At 40.0% G+C, this 16,607-nt stretch overlaps 1 protein-coding gene across 2 annotated transcripts; it reads right to left on the bottom strand.

The window, feature by feature from the left end:
• Positions 1-3,606: 3,606 nt before the first annotated feature.
• Positions 3,607-15,699, bottom strand: METTL21C (methyltransferase like 21C). 2 transcript variants are annotated; one of them, XM_033177321.1, is made up of 6 exons: positions 15,659-15,699; positions 14,926-15,045; positions 13,252-13,476; positions 9,666-9,817; positions 4,793-4,910; positions 3,607-4,275 (listed from the first exon to the last, which is right to left on the bottom strand). In XM_033177321.1, exons 3-6 carry the CDS (start codon positions 13,439-13,441, stop codon positions 3,881-3,883), a joined length of 855 nt encoding a protein of 284 aa, XP_033033212.1. In that variant the 5' UTR covers positions 13,442-13,476; positions 14,926-15,045; positions 15,659-15,699; the 3' UTR covers positions 3,607-3,880. The 2 variants fall into 2 exon arrangements, with proteins under 2 accessions (XP_033033212.1, XP_033033213.1); XM_033177322.1 differs by having other exon boundaries at positions 13,252-13,390; positions 15,659-15,693.
• Positions 15,700-16,607: the final 908 nt, after the last annotated feature.

Raw genomic sequence — 16,607 nt, 5'->3', positions numbered from 1 at the left:
ATTATCTTGTATAGATACAAGCTGAATTTACAAAAGGAATGATTTGTCTGATTTGGTTCAAATTAACATGGGAGCAGAGAAAGTAATGGTTTAGATTAACCACGGTTTTCCATGAATTGAAATACACTTATTTAGCAGAATATTGAGCTATAGTTGCCATATAATAAACTGCACATATTTAAAATATACAGTTTGTCTTTAAAATTTTCTGTAATAGTGTAAAGAAAAAGATAACTAATCATTTCAGCCATTCTAAAAGGACACTTGATTTACAAAATAAGCATATGATCGCATTCCTTTGCCCTGGAAATGTGAAAAGTTTAAAAGATTTAAAGGAACGAGTTTCATTGCTGTAATTTTCTTAGTAGATTCCTCTACACTGTGTATTTGAAAGATCTAGGATTTGAAAGAAAATTTGCATAACATTTGGGACAAACCATGGGTTTTTTAACAGCTTTATTGAAGTGTAATGTACATATGATAAACTTTAACCATTTCAAGTGTGCAGTTTAATGTCTAGAATGCAGCCATCAGCAGAGTCTGGGTTTTTAGCACTTCCGAATCATCTGAAAGAACTCCCTCAAGCTTCTTTTGTAGCCAGTCTCCATTCTCACCCCTAGCCCCAGACAGCCGGTGAACTGCTAATCCTAAAGTTTTTCTGGAAATGTCATATATGTGGAATCACAGTTTTAAATTTTTTGTGTCTTTTGCCTAGTGTAATGTTCTTGAGTTTCAGCCACTTTGGGTGTATCTGTTCATTCCCTGTTGCTGGTGTGTATACTGTGTTGTGTGATGTACCACATTTTGTTCCTTCACCAGTTGATGGATGTTTGGATTGTTTATATTTGAGGCTATTAGGAATAATGCTGCTGTGCCGCTGTGAAAGTTTGTTTACAAGTCTTGGGGCATATCTTTTCAAGTAATGTGTAGATAATCTGGGAATGAAATTGCTGAGACATGGTATATTTCTTTTTATATTGTAAGAAACTAGCAGACCATTTTCAAAATGACTGTACCATTTGACATTCCTACTAGCAATGTGTGACAGTTACAAGCTTCATACATCCTCATCAGCACTTGATGATATCACCTTTTTAACTTTGGCCATTCTACTGGTTGTGATACAGTATCTCATTTTAATTTGCATTTCTCCAGTAAATAATGAACTTACTAGACATTTGTATATATTCTTTGATAAAGTTTCTATTCTGATATTTTGCACATTTTTTCAGTTGTTGGATTGTCTGTCTTGAGTTGTGAGAGTTTGGACACAAGCTGTTTTTTAGATGTGTGTGATGCAAATATTTTCTCCCAGTGTGTTTCTTGCTATGTTGTCCAAGCTAGATTCCTGGATTCAAGTGATCCTCCCGCCTCGGCCTTCTGAGGAGCTGGTACTACAGGCACATGCCACCGCACCTGGCCCAGTGTGTGTAATAGTCTTTTGAAGAACAAAACTTTTTAATTTTCATAAGGACCAACTCAGCATTTTTTTCATTTACAAGTTGTACTTTTGGTATCATATCTAAGATACCTTTCTCTAACTTAAGGTAACAAAGGTTTTACCCTATGTTGCCTTATAGAAGTTTTACAGTTGTTATAGCTTTAGTTCTTATATTTAGGTCTGTGATCCATTTCAATTTAATGTTTGTGTATAGTATGAGAGAAGGATCAAGGTCGTGTGTGTGTGTGTACAATTTGTTCAAACATCACTAATTTAAAAGACTATAATTTCCCATTGAATTACCTTGGCATCTTTGTCACATATCATTTAGCCATATATGTGTGAGTCTGTTTCTGGTCTCTGTTCAGTTGATGTATACATCTATTTTTAAGCTGAAATCAACTGACTTGCTTACTAGGCTTCATACTAACAAATCAACGTTTTCCAGATTGAGTGACTTTCCTGATCTTGCTCACACAAGACAGAGAGGCAGCTCCAAGTAAAATTGGGTGGAATAATTGGGAGTCACCAGGCAGGCACCCTGTGCTTTTCACATAGTATCCAGATGTAGAAGACACACTGCCTTTTCCTAAAACTTATCTTCTGCTTTGGGGGTTCTGATCTTGTAAGTTCTATATCCTAAAGGAGGACATTGCAAAAGGAATGTTCATTTTTCTTCCCTTTTGCTTGAGAGAAAGGCGACTTCTTTAGCACCATATATATATATATATATATATATATACACACACACACACACACACACACACATATGTGGGAGTAGGGGGAAGCATGATTTCCTTTTTAAAAAGAAATTAGTCTTAAAATCTTGGAAACAGGTTTGTATCAGGTAGATCCTGCTGTTGATGAATCAACTATTTATTTTAAAAGAAGAAACCTTAATCACCATCAAGAAAAATTGAAGAGTATTTAAAAACATCACCAAATTTACCTTAGAGACTCATTCTCAGAAGGCAATATCGATAAAGGAGAAAATAGAGACAATTAAATCTTTGGAATTATGGCTAGAATGCCCATTTGTTCCTTAAACTTACAGATACTTCTTGTTTTACAGGCAGATTTAAAGATCACTTTAAGAAATACCTATATGTATTAATATTAGCAAATCATACTAATTGCTGCCTCAATTATTGCCTCTTTAAAGTACTACTTCTTATGAAGCAGATCTTCCCACCAGGTTCTTCAGGGGCGCCTTGATTCTTCTGGCCTTTTTATTTTCACATGATTTTAGACTTAGCTTGACAAATTCCACAGGAAAGTATATTGGGATTTTTACAATGATTTCACATAAGCTGTTGATCAATTTGGAGAAAACTGACATACGTACAGTGTCTTCCAATGCACAAACTTGATGTCTCCCCACTTACCTATGTTAGTCTTAATTTATCTCGATAATGCTAGATACATTTGCATCAACTTCTTGCCCATCTTTTGTTAGATTGATTCCTCAGTCTTCAATATTGCAATTGTAAGTGGTATCTTTATTTAAATTTCATTTTCTAACTATCTGTAGTTAGAATTTACAAATAAGGTTGAGCTTTCACTATTGACATTTGACAACCTTGCCTAAACTCTTGCAAATTCCAATAATTTCACTGTGGATTGCCTGCAGTTCAGGGGTTGGTAAACTATGAACTGTGAGCCAAATCTAACTCGCCTGTTTGTGCAGGCTAAGAAGGTTCTTACCTTTTCATAAATGGTTGTAAAAGCAAATATATATATTATATATATTATATATTATATATATTATATATTATATATATTATATATTATATATATATATATATAATGTAGAACAGTATGTGACCGGAGAGCCTAAAATAAGCAGACAATACAGAAATTAACTAGAAATTATTAAGATAATGGACACGGAGGGAGAGTCTTTGTAAATTAAGAAGTTCTTAAGACAACATTGTTCTTATTCCAGCAGTTTTATTTTTCACTTTTAGTCAACTTTAAGGCTATTAACTGTTTTCTATCATTCAATATCCTCTTTTGCTGCAGTTAAAAATCTGCAAAAGTAGAGTCTTCAAACTAAGATATAATGACTCTGTCAAGCCCAGTTTCAAAAAGCATGTGACAACAGTATATTGACAAGTTTAAACATATGCTCTATAGCAGAAATAGGGAAGAAATTCACTTGTTAATTTATCCATGTAAGATTTATTAAACATGTAACTTCGTTGGAACCAACAAAGCTACTTTTCATGTTTTTATAGTTATTCTTTTTAGATATTTAGATTAACCAGATAATCTTAAGTTATCTTAGAAAGTTTCTGCAGTATTGTTACATTAGTTCCAAGTATACAAGTTGTTTCTATGCACTACCTTCTCAATCCTATAAAAGAAGTCTGTATTAAAGCAATTTCTAACACACTGCTCAAAGGACACAGTAACGTTGTGAAAGGCATTTTGTTGGATTTAGTCCCATTTTAGTATCCCCTTAAAAAGTTTGACTGATGACTCTGGATATTCAGCCAACAGTGTTGTGTCAAAAACTTGCTTGAATTTATCTAAAAATTCATAGTCAGTGCTGAATCTGAACTTGTTTGCCCAAAGCAGCACCGTCCCTGGCTGGGAAAGGTACACCATGGTGGTGAGCAGCTTGTCCAGGAAGTAGTGATGGTAGACCACGTCCGAGGCTAGGACATAATCATAGGAAAAAGCTGACTTGGGAAAGTTTTTGTCCAGTTCTTCACCCCATACCAGTTCTTTCACTTCAGGCAGATGTGCTGTACATCGTAGTGTGTTTTTTAAAAGATTGTATTGAAGGTTTCCCAGGACATCAGGCAAATCTGTTGCTGTGACTTGAGCTCCTAAGAGAGAGAGAAAAATTGCAACAATGACCTGGAAACATCTGGGCAACCACAGTGTACATAGACACAGGGAGAAACACAAGAAACAACTGGATTCCTTAGCCTTGGCTCTATTGGTGGGTGGGCTGGACATGTTTGACCTAATGTGGGCTGGCTAATTCTTCCCTGTGGGTGGTCTTGTCCTGTGCACTGTAAGATGGTGAGCAGCCTCCCTGGCCTCCAACCACCTGATGTCAGTAGCTCCCCCACCTCACCCCACCCCCGAGATTGACAACAGAGACTGAGTCATGCCTCTGGACTCAACTTCGTCCCATGGAAACTGGTTGATTGGAGTTTATTAACCTCTCTGAGACTCAGTTATCTCTGTGGATAACAGCAGTAATTCCTGCTGCATGACATTTGTGGGAGAGTCACTGAGTGAAGTCAGGGCCAGGCACCTAAACCACAGCCTGTCATAGAGTAAGTACTTGCTCTTGTTACAGTAAAGGTCTGGATAGTAGGTCAGGAATAAACAAACCTAAAATACTGGCCACAATGGAAACAAGGCCTGGTCCAGCACCAATTTCAAGTATTTTTGCATCTTGGAAATTCAGTTCCTCGGCATGTTCCTCCAAATACTGACACAAAGCCGTAGCCTGAAAAATAATTATAACTTTTCATGTGGGCATTGGAACGTTGGAAGTCAGTAGCAACCCTTTCTGGCACCCAAATTTAAATACTAAAAGACATGTTATTACATATGTTCAGTTTATATTCATAAGAACCCAAATGTACACTCAATGCCATATATAGACCTCTGAAATAAAGAAGTTATAATAAATTGCATCTAAGGAACTGGGGAAACAGATATGTTAAAATTGCCTCCATCAGATTTGCTCAATCTCCAAAGCATAGGAAGAATGGTAGATCAGCTTAGCTCTTTCAAATCAGGGCAATGTTGGGCTGAAAAAACAGCAACTTCTTCCACTGGTTTAATCATGGGTCTCCAGCTGCTTTAAGAATATTGTTTTATGTTAGAATTCTTTCTTGTAAGACAGTTTTTTAAATTATAGAAATAGTTTTTTTTAAATGTCATTTTATAAACTTGAACACCTCTTTCCTGACTCCTTTACCAAAATTCAGATTGGCTAGCGCTTTGCCGTATTGAACAACAGGTTAGTGACTTTTTAAAAAGTGGTTCTTCTAAGAAACAGACTGTTCAGAAATTGCTTCTTAGACTTCAGTGTGCAAAAAGATCCCCTGGATAGCTTGTTAAAGATGCACATCCTCATTCAGTAGGTCGAGAGTGGGACTCAAGATCCTGCACGTCTAAACAAGCCCTGACATGGTGCTCATCTGCTGGCCCATGGACCCACTTTGAGTAGTAGCAAGGAGATTTTAAAAAATGTTTTATGTATCAACATTTGGTTATATATATAACAATATATAACTAAGTTTTATATATAGTATAAAATGTTTTATATATCAACATTTAGTTATATATATAACAATATATAACTAAATTTTATATATTTAAAATGTTTTATATATTATATAAAATGTTTTATATATCAACATTTAGTTATATATAACTAAATTTTATATATTATATAAAATGTTTTATATATTATATAAAATGTTTTATATATCAACATTTAGTTATATATAAAAATATATAACAATCAATATATAACTAAATTTTATATATAATATATATAATATTAACATTTAGTTGTATATATAACAATATATAACTAAATATTGGTATATAAAACATTTTATATATATGTATAAAATTTAGTTATGTATAACAATATGCAACTAAATTTTATGTATAATATATATAAAATGTTTTAGATACCAACATTTAGTTATATATGACAATATATAAATTTTATATATAATATATAAAATGTTTTATATATCAACATTTAGTTATATATATAACAATATATAACTAAATTTTATATAATGTATAAAATGTTTTATATGTCAACATTTAGTTATATATAACTATATATAACTAAATTTTATATATTTAAAATGTTTTATATATCAACATTTATATATATAAAAATATATAATATATATATAAAATGTTTTATATATGTCAATATATAACTAAATTGTATATATAATATATATAAATATTAACATTTAGTTGTATATATAACAGTATATAACTAAATTTTATATATAATATAAAATGTTTTATATATCAACATTATATATATAAAAATATATAATATATATATAAAATGTTTTATATATGTCAATATATAACTAAATTGTATATATAATATATATAAATATTAACATTTAGTTGTATATATAACAGTATATAACTAAATTTTATATATAATATAAAATGTTTTATATATCAACATTTATATATATAGCAATATATAACTAAATATTGTTAGTTTTTTATACAGGAAATCAAACATCCCTTTCTTCTTTATTCATTCTCTTCTGCCTCCACCTTCCTCTAACCTTTCCACAAAGAGTAAAGGGTATTTGATTTGCATTGATTGCTGAGGTGTTTACATTTATGGCCATGAGGAATCAACCAGCAGTGCCCTGGATTGGAGAGATTAGAAGAGTTGTGAGAAGAAATGGCAACGTTACTTAATTGGAGTATAAATAGCCTAGAGTGAGGAATGTAAACACTGAGATTTAAAAAAAACAATGAACTCTATGATTTACTTACACATTTAGGCCCTAGCTAACGATATGCCCCCATCTTCCTCTGGACTGTACTTTCTATTTGGGGCCCAGTTTGGAGTGGGGGCAACCAGGATGATTTGAGACGTGTCACTCTTAGGATTACCAGTGGTAGGTTTAGTAGCCAACCTGATCCTGTATGTCACTCCATTTCATCTTCATCTGTTCATATTGAACTGCCACAAGCAAAGATGAATATGACGCAGTCATCTCTACTGTCTGGGAACTCAGTAGTGGGGCTTGGGGGCCATGTCAGCCAATTACAAACTGCATTCTGGGGAGGTAAGTGCTGTAGAGGAAGCGTACAGCAGGTTGAGGGGAGAGGGATCACCACAGAGCTGCCGAGGAGTCAGGGCCGACTTCATGGGGCCGGGGAGAAGCCAGCTGGTGTGGAAGGCCAGGATGGTGGGTGAAATAGCAACATGGGTGTGACATAAACAGCACCAACCGCAGCACACTGCAAGGAGCTTCAGAGTCTAGAAGGGAAGTTTTAAAGAAAGGAGTTCTTTGGTCCTTGAGGAAAGAAGAGTAGTATTTGCAGTGGGGGCTGGAGGGAGGAGGTCAATATCAGGAAGAGAGTGTCACCTAGAGCCATTCAGAGGGCAGCTCTGAGAAACTTCCTGGAGATGGCTGCAGGCATCCTTCCTGGTGCTCTGCCCTGTGAGGGGCTGACCCCAGGGTGTCATCTGGAGACCGAGCTTTTCTCGGGAACAGCTATGTCTTTTGACATTGTAAACATTCCCCCCAGTCCCTAGTCCTGTTAGCAAACTCCGAAGGGATCTTTTCATAGAGTTGCACCTGAAGTCGCACAGGAAAAGGGTGCCATCCCACTCTAGATACCCTTCTTATGCAGCTTTCAGGAAACAGGTTTCGTGAGAGGCTACTGTTTGGTGCATGAATGATACCTTGTTCAGAATAAAACAGTCAGGTGGACAAATATTCTCTTTTCAATTTCTGATCTCTTCGTTTTTATTATTTTTTAAAAAGAGAGCTGGGGTCTCACTATGTTGCCCAGGCTGGGCTCAAACTCCTGAGCTCAAGCGATCCTCTTGCCTCGGCTTCCCCAAGTGCTGGGATTATGGCGTAAACCACATGCCCGGCCTCTGATCTCTTACTACACCACTTTATCGCTACACCACTGCTGTGGTGTACAATAGGAAGCTGTGAGTAGTTTGATGATTTTCAAACTTGTTTTTAAGGCAAAGAAAAGCCTTTGGTTGAAGGAAATTATATGCATAAGGTGTAAAAATAGAGCTCCCTGTTTGGGAGTGAGTGGAGGTCGACACCCTGAGAGCCTGGAGCCCTTTGGCTACCCTTCTCCCATCCTGTGTCATCACCAGATGACCTGAGGGAGCCCTATGGAACCACTGACCAGGACTACTCAGTGTGGCGGCCCTGGCCCAGCAGATACGCATCACCCGGCAACGTGTAAGAAATGCGCCCCACCCCAGAACTGCTGAATCAGAATCTGCATTTTAACAAGACTGCAGATTGAGAAATTCTGGTCTGGAGCCTTTCTAAGCACTGACAACGTTTGCAGTGGGAAAAGCGACAGCGCTGGCTCTGAGGGCCACTGCCCAACTTGGCTCTGCCCTGCACCCCAGTCGGGAGCTTTACCACGCCAGCAGACGGGCCTGCATCCCCATTTCCTCAGCTGAAGGTGGCAAGAATATTACTTTAATGAGGACAGCTCATTTGAGCTTACACTACGACTTCATTTAATCTCACAACTTGAAATTAATTCTCACAATTTTGACAACCATGTCAGGAGTGCTGTAGACATTACCACCACCCTAGGTTTTAAACATGGAAATGAAGGCAAATGGAGGTGAAGTGAACATTTGTGACCACCCAGCCCGGAAATGGCAGCTTTTCTGACTCAAAATCCAGAGGACTGCCCTCATTTCAGCGCCATCCTCTCAGGGCTGTGACGGGTACACATGCCACAAAGTCATGCTTCCAAACGTCCCTACCGGCACAGCCCCCATGGAAAAGAAATGAACGGCTGGTGACCGGGCGCAGTGGCCCACACTTGTAATCCCAGCACTTTGGGAGGCCGAGGTGGGCGGATCACTTGAGGTCAGGAGTTGGAGACCAGCTTGGCCAATATGGTGAAACTCTATCTCTACTAAAAATACAAAAATTAGTGGGGCATGGTGGCACACACCTGTAGTCCCAGCTATTCGGGAGACTGAGGCAAGAGAATTGTGTGAACCCAGGAGATGGAGGTTGCAGTGAGCCGAGATCGTGCCACTGCACTCCAGCTTGGCCGACAAAGTGAGACTCCGTCTCAAAATTTAAAAAAAGAGAGAGAGAGCGATGAATGTCTGAGGGTCGATGGGCGTGTCTCGGAGATGCCCACTGCAATATCTAAACTCTAAATCCCTGGGTTTTTTCTTAACAATTTATATAAGTTTTGCATTCCCTTCCTCATATAGCTGAGTTTATTTAATATAAAAATAATGTTTCAAGAAACAGAGCTTAAAGTAAAACCAGTGTTTCTGAAAGAAATACTGTTTTTGCTGATCCCAAGCACACCACCAACACCCGCCAGGGGATGAGACATTGAACCTCAAATTGAGAAGCACAGGATATGAAGGAACTTGACGAATTGCCCAAGGCAACTCAGAAGTACGGAATTGTTATCTCCAGAAATCCTGACATCACAAAAGTGACACTTCTCTCACCCCTGGCCACACCACCGCTCCGTAACTCTCTATGGATTCCTGGATGACAATCTCCTTTCCTGCAAACCGATAATGCTCCTGAGTGTAGCTGGCGTAATCTGTAGGAACAAATGTCTGGAGGCTGTGAAGAGATGCTTCTATCGTGTTGGATTCTGTGAAGTAGAAAAATAAAATGGAGTTCATGATTTGTTAAAATCCAGTGCAAAGACACACTTGGTACAACTGCTAAGACGTCATTAGATTGAGCGACCTTTCCATAAACACAGGGGATGATGCTATCAAGGAGAATGCCTGCAAATTGGCACAAAATTGAATTATATGGGATGACGGGGACATTTGGATGAAATTTGGATGTGACATTTTTATCACATGACAAAATGCCAAAGAATGCTCTGGGCCCTTTTCTTTATTTAGGGGAGGACAGAAGAGGTGTGGATCTGTCCCCACCGTATGTTTTGCTGATGGAAAAATGGCAAACTTACCAGCAAAACTGCACAAATGAGCTGTCTGGATACAGAGAAACTAGGTAAACACAAACCTACCTTCCCCCCCACCGCCTTTTTGAGACAGAGTCTCACTCTGTTGCCCAGGCTGGAGTGCAGTGGCACAATCTCAGCTCACCACAACCTCCACCTCTTGGGTTCAAGTGATTCACCTGCCTCAGCCTCCTGAGTAACTGGGATTACAGGCATGTGCCACCACGCCCAGCTAATCTTTGTATTTTTAGTAGAGACAGGGTTTCACCATGTTGGTCAGGCTAGTCTTAAACTCCTGACCTCATGATCCACATGCCCTGGCCTCCCAAAGTGCTGGGATTACAGGCGTGAGCCACCGCGCCCAACCAGACCTGCCTATTTTTAGGTCTTGAAGTGAAGTAACATTCCCACATGTTGGCTGGAGCGTGTTCCTTCAATCTTTCCTACAATTGCTGCTCAAAAGGTAGAGGCCACCCAAGCCCAGCCAGCCCCACATCCCTGGGGAAGGATGTCAGCTGAGCTCTGGCTATTAAGTTACTATTGCTTTAAATACTCCTTTAAACCCATGACCCACGCTAGCAGCTCTCAAATGACATAAAATGAGAGGAAAAGAGCACCTGATCGGGCCGACATCAAGGGATCACAAGTGTTTGCAGGTTTTACAGAGTGTTTGAGAATAAAAAGAGCAGCGAGTCAAAGTGTGCAGAAGAAGGACCAGGAGCAGAGGAAAAGGTGCTGGTCCCAGCGGTGGGAAAGAATTCACAGTGTGGAGACTAGCGGGGAGGAAGGTCAGTTTTGTTTGCACGAAACCCGCCTTTGTGGCCTGGGATATGACTGTAAAACGTTTAACAGGAGGTAAAACATGGGCTTTGGACAAAGGTAGAGGAGGCAGCCATTGAACATTGGAAGTGTTTTAATCTGAACTAGGCACTCAAGGTGGAAGGCAGGAGGAGGTGAATACGAGGCAAAGGGAAGTGGGTCTTGGGAGAAACCTGGTCAGCAGAGCATCCCTCAGGTCAGGGGCAGGGCCTCTGGGTGTTTCAGGTCTCACTCATTCCATACACACTGGAACAGTTCCATGCCACTGCTCTGCCGATGCTAGCAACAGCTCCGCAGTAAGTAGAGGGATTTGGAGTGAGCCTTTAGAAACAGTCACAACAATTTGACAATGTCTGTTGAATCTACGAACAAAACGTGGAGCTTGTATTTTCTATGTCTCTATATATTTTCATTTAATTTATCTAGAAATTCGTTTTTTGTTGTATAGTACAAAAGTGTCAGTGTGCAGCACACTGAAAAAAATGGGAATGAAATGACTCATTTGTAAATTAGCATCACGGGTGCCTTCAGTTCTTCAGAGTGTTTTCGCCTGGGACTTCGATTTAGTATGTTTGACCACTGTGAAGGAGAATTCTCTGCCCTGACAAAAACGGTGAGCTTCCAGAACCCTGGGACCTCAGTGAACTTGCAAGACCCCTCTAATATAGGTAGCCAATTCAGTCCTGAGAGCTTGTCCTCTGCTGTCACCTGCCCTGGTAGGAGGCTGCAGGGAGGTTGTAGGAAAGGGAGGGAGCCCTGTAGCTCTCCCCACCTCTTTTGGGAAGCCGCTGACATCTAACAGAATCCCAGCTCCCACCACACAGAACTGAGAAACTGACTCTGAATTCTGGTTCAGAGACAGGAAGAAGGCCGAAGAATAGGGTGATTAATGTTTAATAACCAGTTCGGCAAGAGGGGAAGAAGCACTGATTGACAGGTTTTGACTATTGCTCTGGAGTGAATACTCCCACCGTGCCGATTTCGGAGAAGCAGCACGAGTCGCTGGGGAAAGATGTGCAGTACCTCGCCACTGTGTAGTGTTCCTACCGTACAGACACCATAGGCACGATTAACCTCGAGAGCATAGATATTAGGAAGAGGTAATAGAATAATTGATGATGACTTTTGAGTATCAACTTCGCTTTTAATATACCTTTGTCTTTAATATCCTTTGTCTTTAACATAATCTATTTAATAATAAGATTTTAACTTAAATTTGAATGATGGTTATATATAACAACCAGCTACAAAAATTGCTGAAATTCAGGTGCCAGTACAAGCCATCACCAGCACACTGATGGGTGGTGGCTCAGAGTATCAGGGACCTATACCAGCCCCTGCCGCTTCCCTGCCCTGCCCCACTCTTATCCAGGCCATGCCTGTCCCTCCTCCCATATGTCACCATCCGGGGACTTATTTTTCTCTAGAGACTAGGAAGAGTAAGTAGGCTGATTTTGAATGGCTCATCATTTCACAGGTAAATAAACTGACAAATATTAAGCTTGACAGCTACACTTTTCCAATCAACATTGCAAGGAAACATAGACATGCACGTATTCTCTCATAAGACCCTGTGAGGTTCTACGACGATAAAGAAATGTATGTTTATTACACCTGAAATATTTTCATTTATTATATCTGTGCTATTCTGATAGTTTTAGAGAGATCAGATTTTCAGGTAAGTTAGAGTTGCATTTTTATGTAAACAATTCAGTAAAAATAGACAACATTCTTATTTATTAGTATTGGGATGTATTTTTTACCACCTTTAATTATAAACACTGTAAATGCTGCATCTTGGCTTTTATTATATTATTTGTTATGTCTATTATTTATTTACAACTGAATCCATGCCCAGAAATGTAACCCTAAACTGTTACATTGTCCTAATGGGAAAATACAGTTTGATTTCTAAAGATTTGCTATATGACAAAGCTGCCAAGAATGTATTTTGGGGAAAAGCAGAAACAAACCTAGATTTTTTTTTTCTTCTTTTAAGTTCTTGTTACAAAAATATAGCAAGCTTAGATCTATACATGCAATAAAAACAAATGTGTGAACTTTGGTAAGTAAATAATGAAAAAACAGGAATTGCTTTTAATAAGTAAATAATGAAAAAACAGGAATTATGTTTATGCTTGCAAAACACCATTTTTCTGCTAAGCTTCATTATAGTAAAAAATCTAGTGTTAAAAGGAAATGGAAATTCTTGTCACTGAAATTTACTTGAACATGTCATCGTCAGGAAAGCAACTGAGGACAACTGTTGAAGTGGTGAAGAAGGAGGTTACCTTCTAGGGCTCCCCCGGTGCTGTCTTTCTGCGAAGCCCCCTTCTTCTCAGCCTCTAACCAGCCACCCGGGGAGCTCAGTCCTTCCCCCAGGCGCCCAGGCTGCTGCATGGAGCTCAGACACACGTCCATAGCCGGAGCCTGCTGAGAGGAAAATGCTGGACAAGGCCCGAGTCGCTCAGCCCAAGACATTCCCGAAGGGCTCCGAAAGGTGTAGCTTATCTGAGCTGAAAAGAACGCCTGCTCTTCAGCTTAGTTCCCTGAGTGAGCAAAGCAGCCACCCAAGGAGCTGTTATCCTGGCTTTGCAGAGCAAGATGCAGAGAAACCATTCTTCACGAACCATGTGCTGAAGAAATGCCAAAACAGCAACTTTGGCCTGAAAACCAGTTTTATGTTGCTCAGGGGCCTACAGCAAGTTCTTGTTCTTTTGAAAAGTTATTCTTTGCCATCCTCCTCCCCACTCCAAATATTGTAGCCCATCACTAAGTTCTGGAACTCCATACTGTATTTCTAATAACTTTTGGAATTGAATTGTAAAATCTGTCCAGACTTGCATACCACTGGGGGTACGTGTGGATTCTGGGGTTAATGACATCATGGATTAGAAGCTGGGATTTGGAGCCAACACAAGGCTGCTCTGCTTTCCTCTGAAGCTCTATTGCAAGACAGTAGAAAGAAAGCACTGGGACCTGGGCCAGGAGCTCAACTTGGCTCCCTCTCTAACACTGGGCAACTCACTCAGTCCCTCAGGGCCCATTTCCTCATCAGCGAAAAGGCGATCATAATATCTGCCTACCTCCTACGGCTGCCGTGAGAAACAGAAGAGTGAACGTGATTATTAAAGCACAGGAAATGGTACCTGGTCCAGAACAAGAGACGTAGCTACTGGGATCATTGACTGGCCCTAAAATAACGATGCCCGACATTGCTGGAGGAATTCTCACATTGTTGTTGCGCATAGTTCTTGAAGGGCTTGATGTGTATTCGTTGAATCCTCAAAAACCCTATGAGGTAGACACTGGCATGATGCCTTGTCTCAGATGAGAGAAATTCAGGCTCAGAGAGATTGAAAATCAGCACAAGACCAAGCACAGCTGGCCAGGGATGACGCCAGGAGTCAGAGCCAGGATGGGCCATCCAGCCCAAGTCTCCATTCTTACTCAGCAGGCAGGACGCAGCCCAAGTTGCCTTGGTTCTGACTTGTTTGTCCATGCCTGCTTTGTCCTGAAATTTCTCATCATGTTTTGTGTATCTGAAGTCTACACCGTCACAGTGACATTTTCTGGTCCCTTTTACAAAATGTAAATGGTTCTCATCTGTGTTTACTGTCCTGGGTTTATTCCTCACACACAGAAGTTGCCTATGACACTGAGGTTCCATCCAACTGAGGGTGGAAACTGGACACGCCAGCCACGCCACGACTGACTAGCTCACCTAAGACCAGCACTAAATCCAGCCGTGCAGGCACGAGATTGCCCTCAGGGAACAAAGCATGAGAAAGAGTGCCAGGCCCCCACCATGTGGGTAATTCTGTCTACACCTGGAGGAAGCTGTGTGCCCCACACATGTCCGCACAACAGATTTCAAAGCAATGAGATTGTGGTGGAAGTAGTGTGGCATTTTCATTGACTCTAGAATCAAACAATCAACTACTTGCCCCAATTCTCCAGCTCACCAAGCCAGCCAAGAATGCTCTACCAGGCTCTGCTTCACAGGAGGATTTGTTTCTGTTGCAGGCGTTCACTTGCTCCTTCTTTCCAACATTCTCACAGCTGCAGGAAGTGGATTGTTCCCCCTAGAAAATAGCAGACTGGTTGTTAGAAAGTATCTGGAGGGTCCGCAATGTAGACGTCTCAGCACTGTAGTGAGAAACCTGCCTGCCTTTGACTCTTGCCTGTGCCATGTACAATCCAAGTAAATCATGTAGATGACGGTGACACCTGCTTCATACTATGGTTGTGGGAATTAAGAGGGGTCGCCCATGCAGAGCCGCCTGCTCATACGATATCAACTGTTGTTCTTGTCTTCAAAGTTACAGAGGAAATACACAGTGTGAAGCTGTATACAGAATTTCAGCCTGTCACCATAGGAACGTGCACATTAAATCTAAGGCATCTTCATTTTCCATGCAAGGAAAGAACTATTTTCAGTCAAATACCAGGGACAGTTTTCCTTGTGCAATGAAATGATAACCTCTCCATCACTGTAGATGTGATAAGTTAACTTCTCCCAAAGACAGCTGTGCATTGAAAAGCCCTCTGCAAAAGAACTGCTGTAGTCTACTGACTGACTGTTACTAGTTCAGCACATCTATGATCTACATCACATGTTCATAGTTAATAAAGAATTGGAAATGACTCCTTGTTAGTAAGCCCAAAATAATTTTGAATTGTTAAACATATCTTTACCTTATGCAGCAGAAGAGATTGGAGGCTTCTGTGCACCTTTAATCCCCAATGTTTTATATAGGTCTACACCTGAAAGGATTAGCATTTTATGAACAAAAGCCAGCCAGTGGAAGCCCAAGTTATTTAGGGTAGCATTATCTACCAGTCCTCACAGACACATTACCTTGCTAGAATTCTCTTTCTCTCTCTCTCTGTCTCTCTCTCTCTCTCTCTCTCACACACACACACACACAGTCCTAGCAACATTAAATGGAATTCCCTTCAAAAGTTTCAGGAATATCACTGCAACATAACAGAGGCTACCCCCATGGCATCCAGTTGCTGCGATGTGGTTGGAAACGTTAGACTTCCAGTTCACTTTTCAAAGAAGTGGGTGTTGGACAGTTGCACAGACCTGCGAATTTTGTGCTCATTTGCCAAACTCTAGTAGCCACAGGGAGGACATGCCCCACCCAGGCTCTGCCTAGGACCCATATCCTGGCAGCCAGAAAGAACTCACGGATCTACCAAGAGGAAGGGAATGGTTTTGGGAGGAAGAAAGGAGAACGTCTATCCATGAGAAGGGACAGGAGTCAAAGGCTTAATGCTGAATCCGGGGGATTTAGAAGGAGCAGAGGGAAGAGGAAATCAGAAAACCTCTTGCAAGAAAAAGTAAGCCATTGTGATTTATGTAATTGAAATAAGGGACAGTCGAAAGGGAAGGAGGAAAATCATGTGCTCATTTGTGAAGCTCAAAAACCCTTAAAATAGAATATAGGTCATGTAAAGTAAAGCCTCAGACAAATGGGAATTAAAGAATCATTTGTGATAGGCTGCATTCAGCCAGGGAGTTGGATGAGTGGTGTTTTAACTTGAGTAGATATAAAAGCCCTTTTTTGTTTGTGTACCCACCCTTGGTACTCGTTTCTCTGGTGTCACTATTTTGTGTTCTTTATGTCAGTTTCTTTTC

Source organism: Trachypithecus francoisi, unplaced genomic scaffold (genome assembly GCF_009764315.1).
Source record: "Trachypithecus francoisi isolate TF-2019V2 unplaced genomic scaffold, Tfra_2.0 Lachesis_group18, whole genome shotgun sequence".
In the NCBI taxonomy this organism is placed as follows: domain Eukaryota; kingdom Metazoa; phylum Chordata; class Mammalia; order Primates; family Cercopithecidae; genus Trachypithecus; species Trachypithecus francoisi.
The sequence above is the reverse complement of the archived record's forward strand: the minus strand, read 5'-3'. Positions and strand labels throughout refer to the sequence as shown.

Bases quoted from the DNA above. Each gene is read 5' to 3' on its own strand.
- METTL21C (XM_033177321.1), bottom strand. From the start codon at position 13,441: ATGTCTTGGGCTGAGCGACTCGGGCCTTGTCCAGCATTTTCCTCTCAG. The intron at 4,911-9,665 runs GTGAGAGAAGTG...ATTATTTTTCAG, and splicing joins GAGCGGTGGTGTGGCCAGGG to GCTACGGCTTTGTGTCAGTA. The intron at 4,276-4,792 runs GTTTGTTTATTC...TCTCTCTCTTAG, and splicing joins CATTGTGGCCAGTATTTTAG to GAGCTCAAGTCACAGCAACA.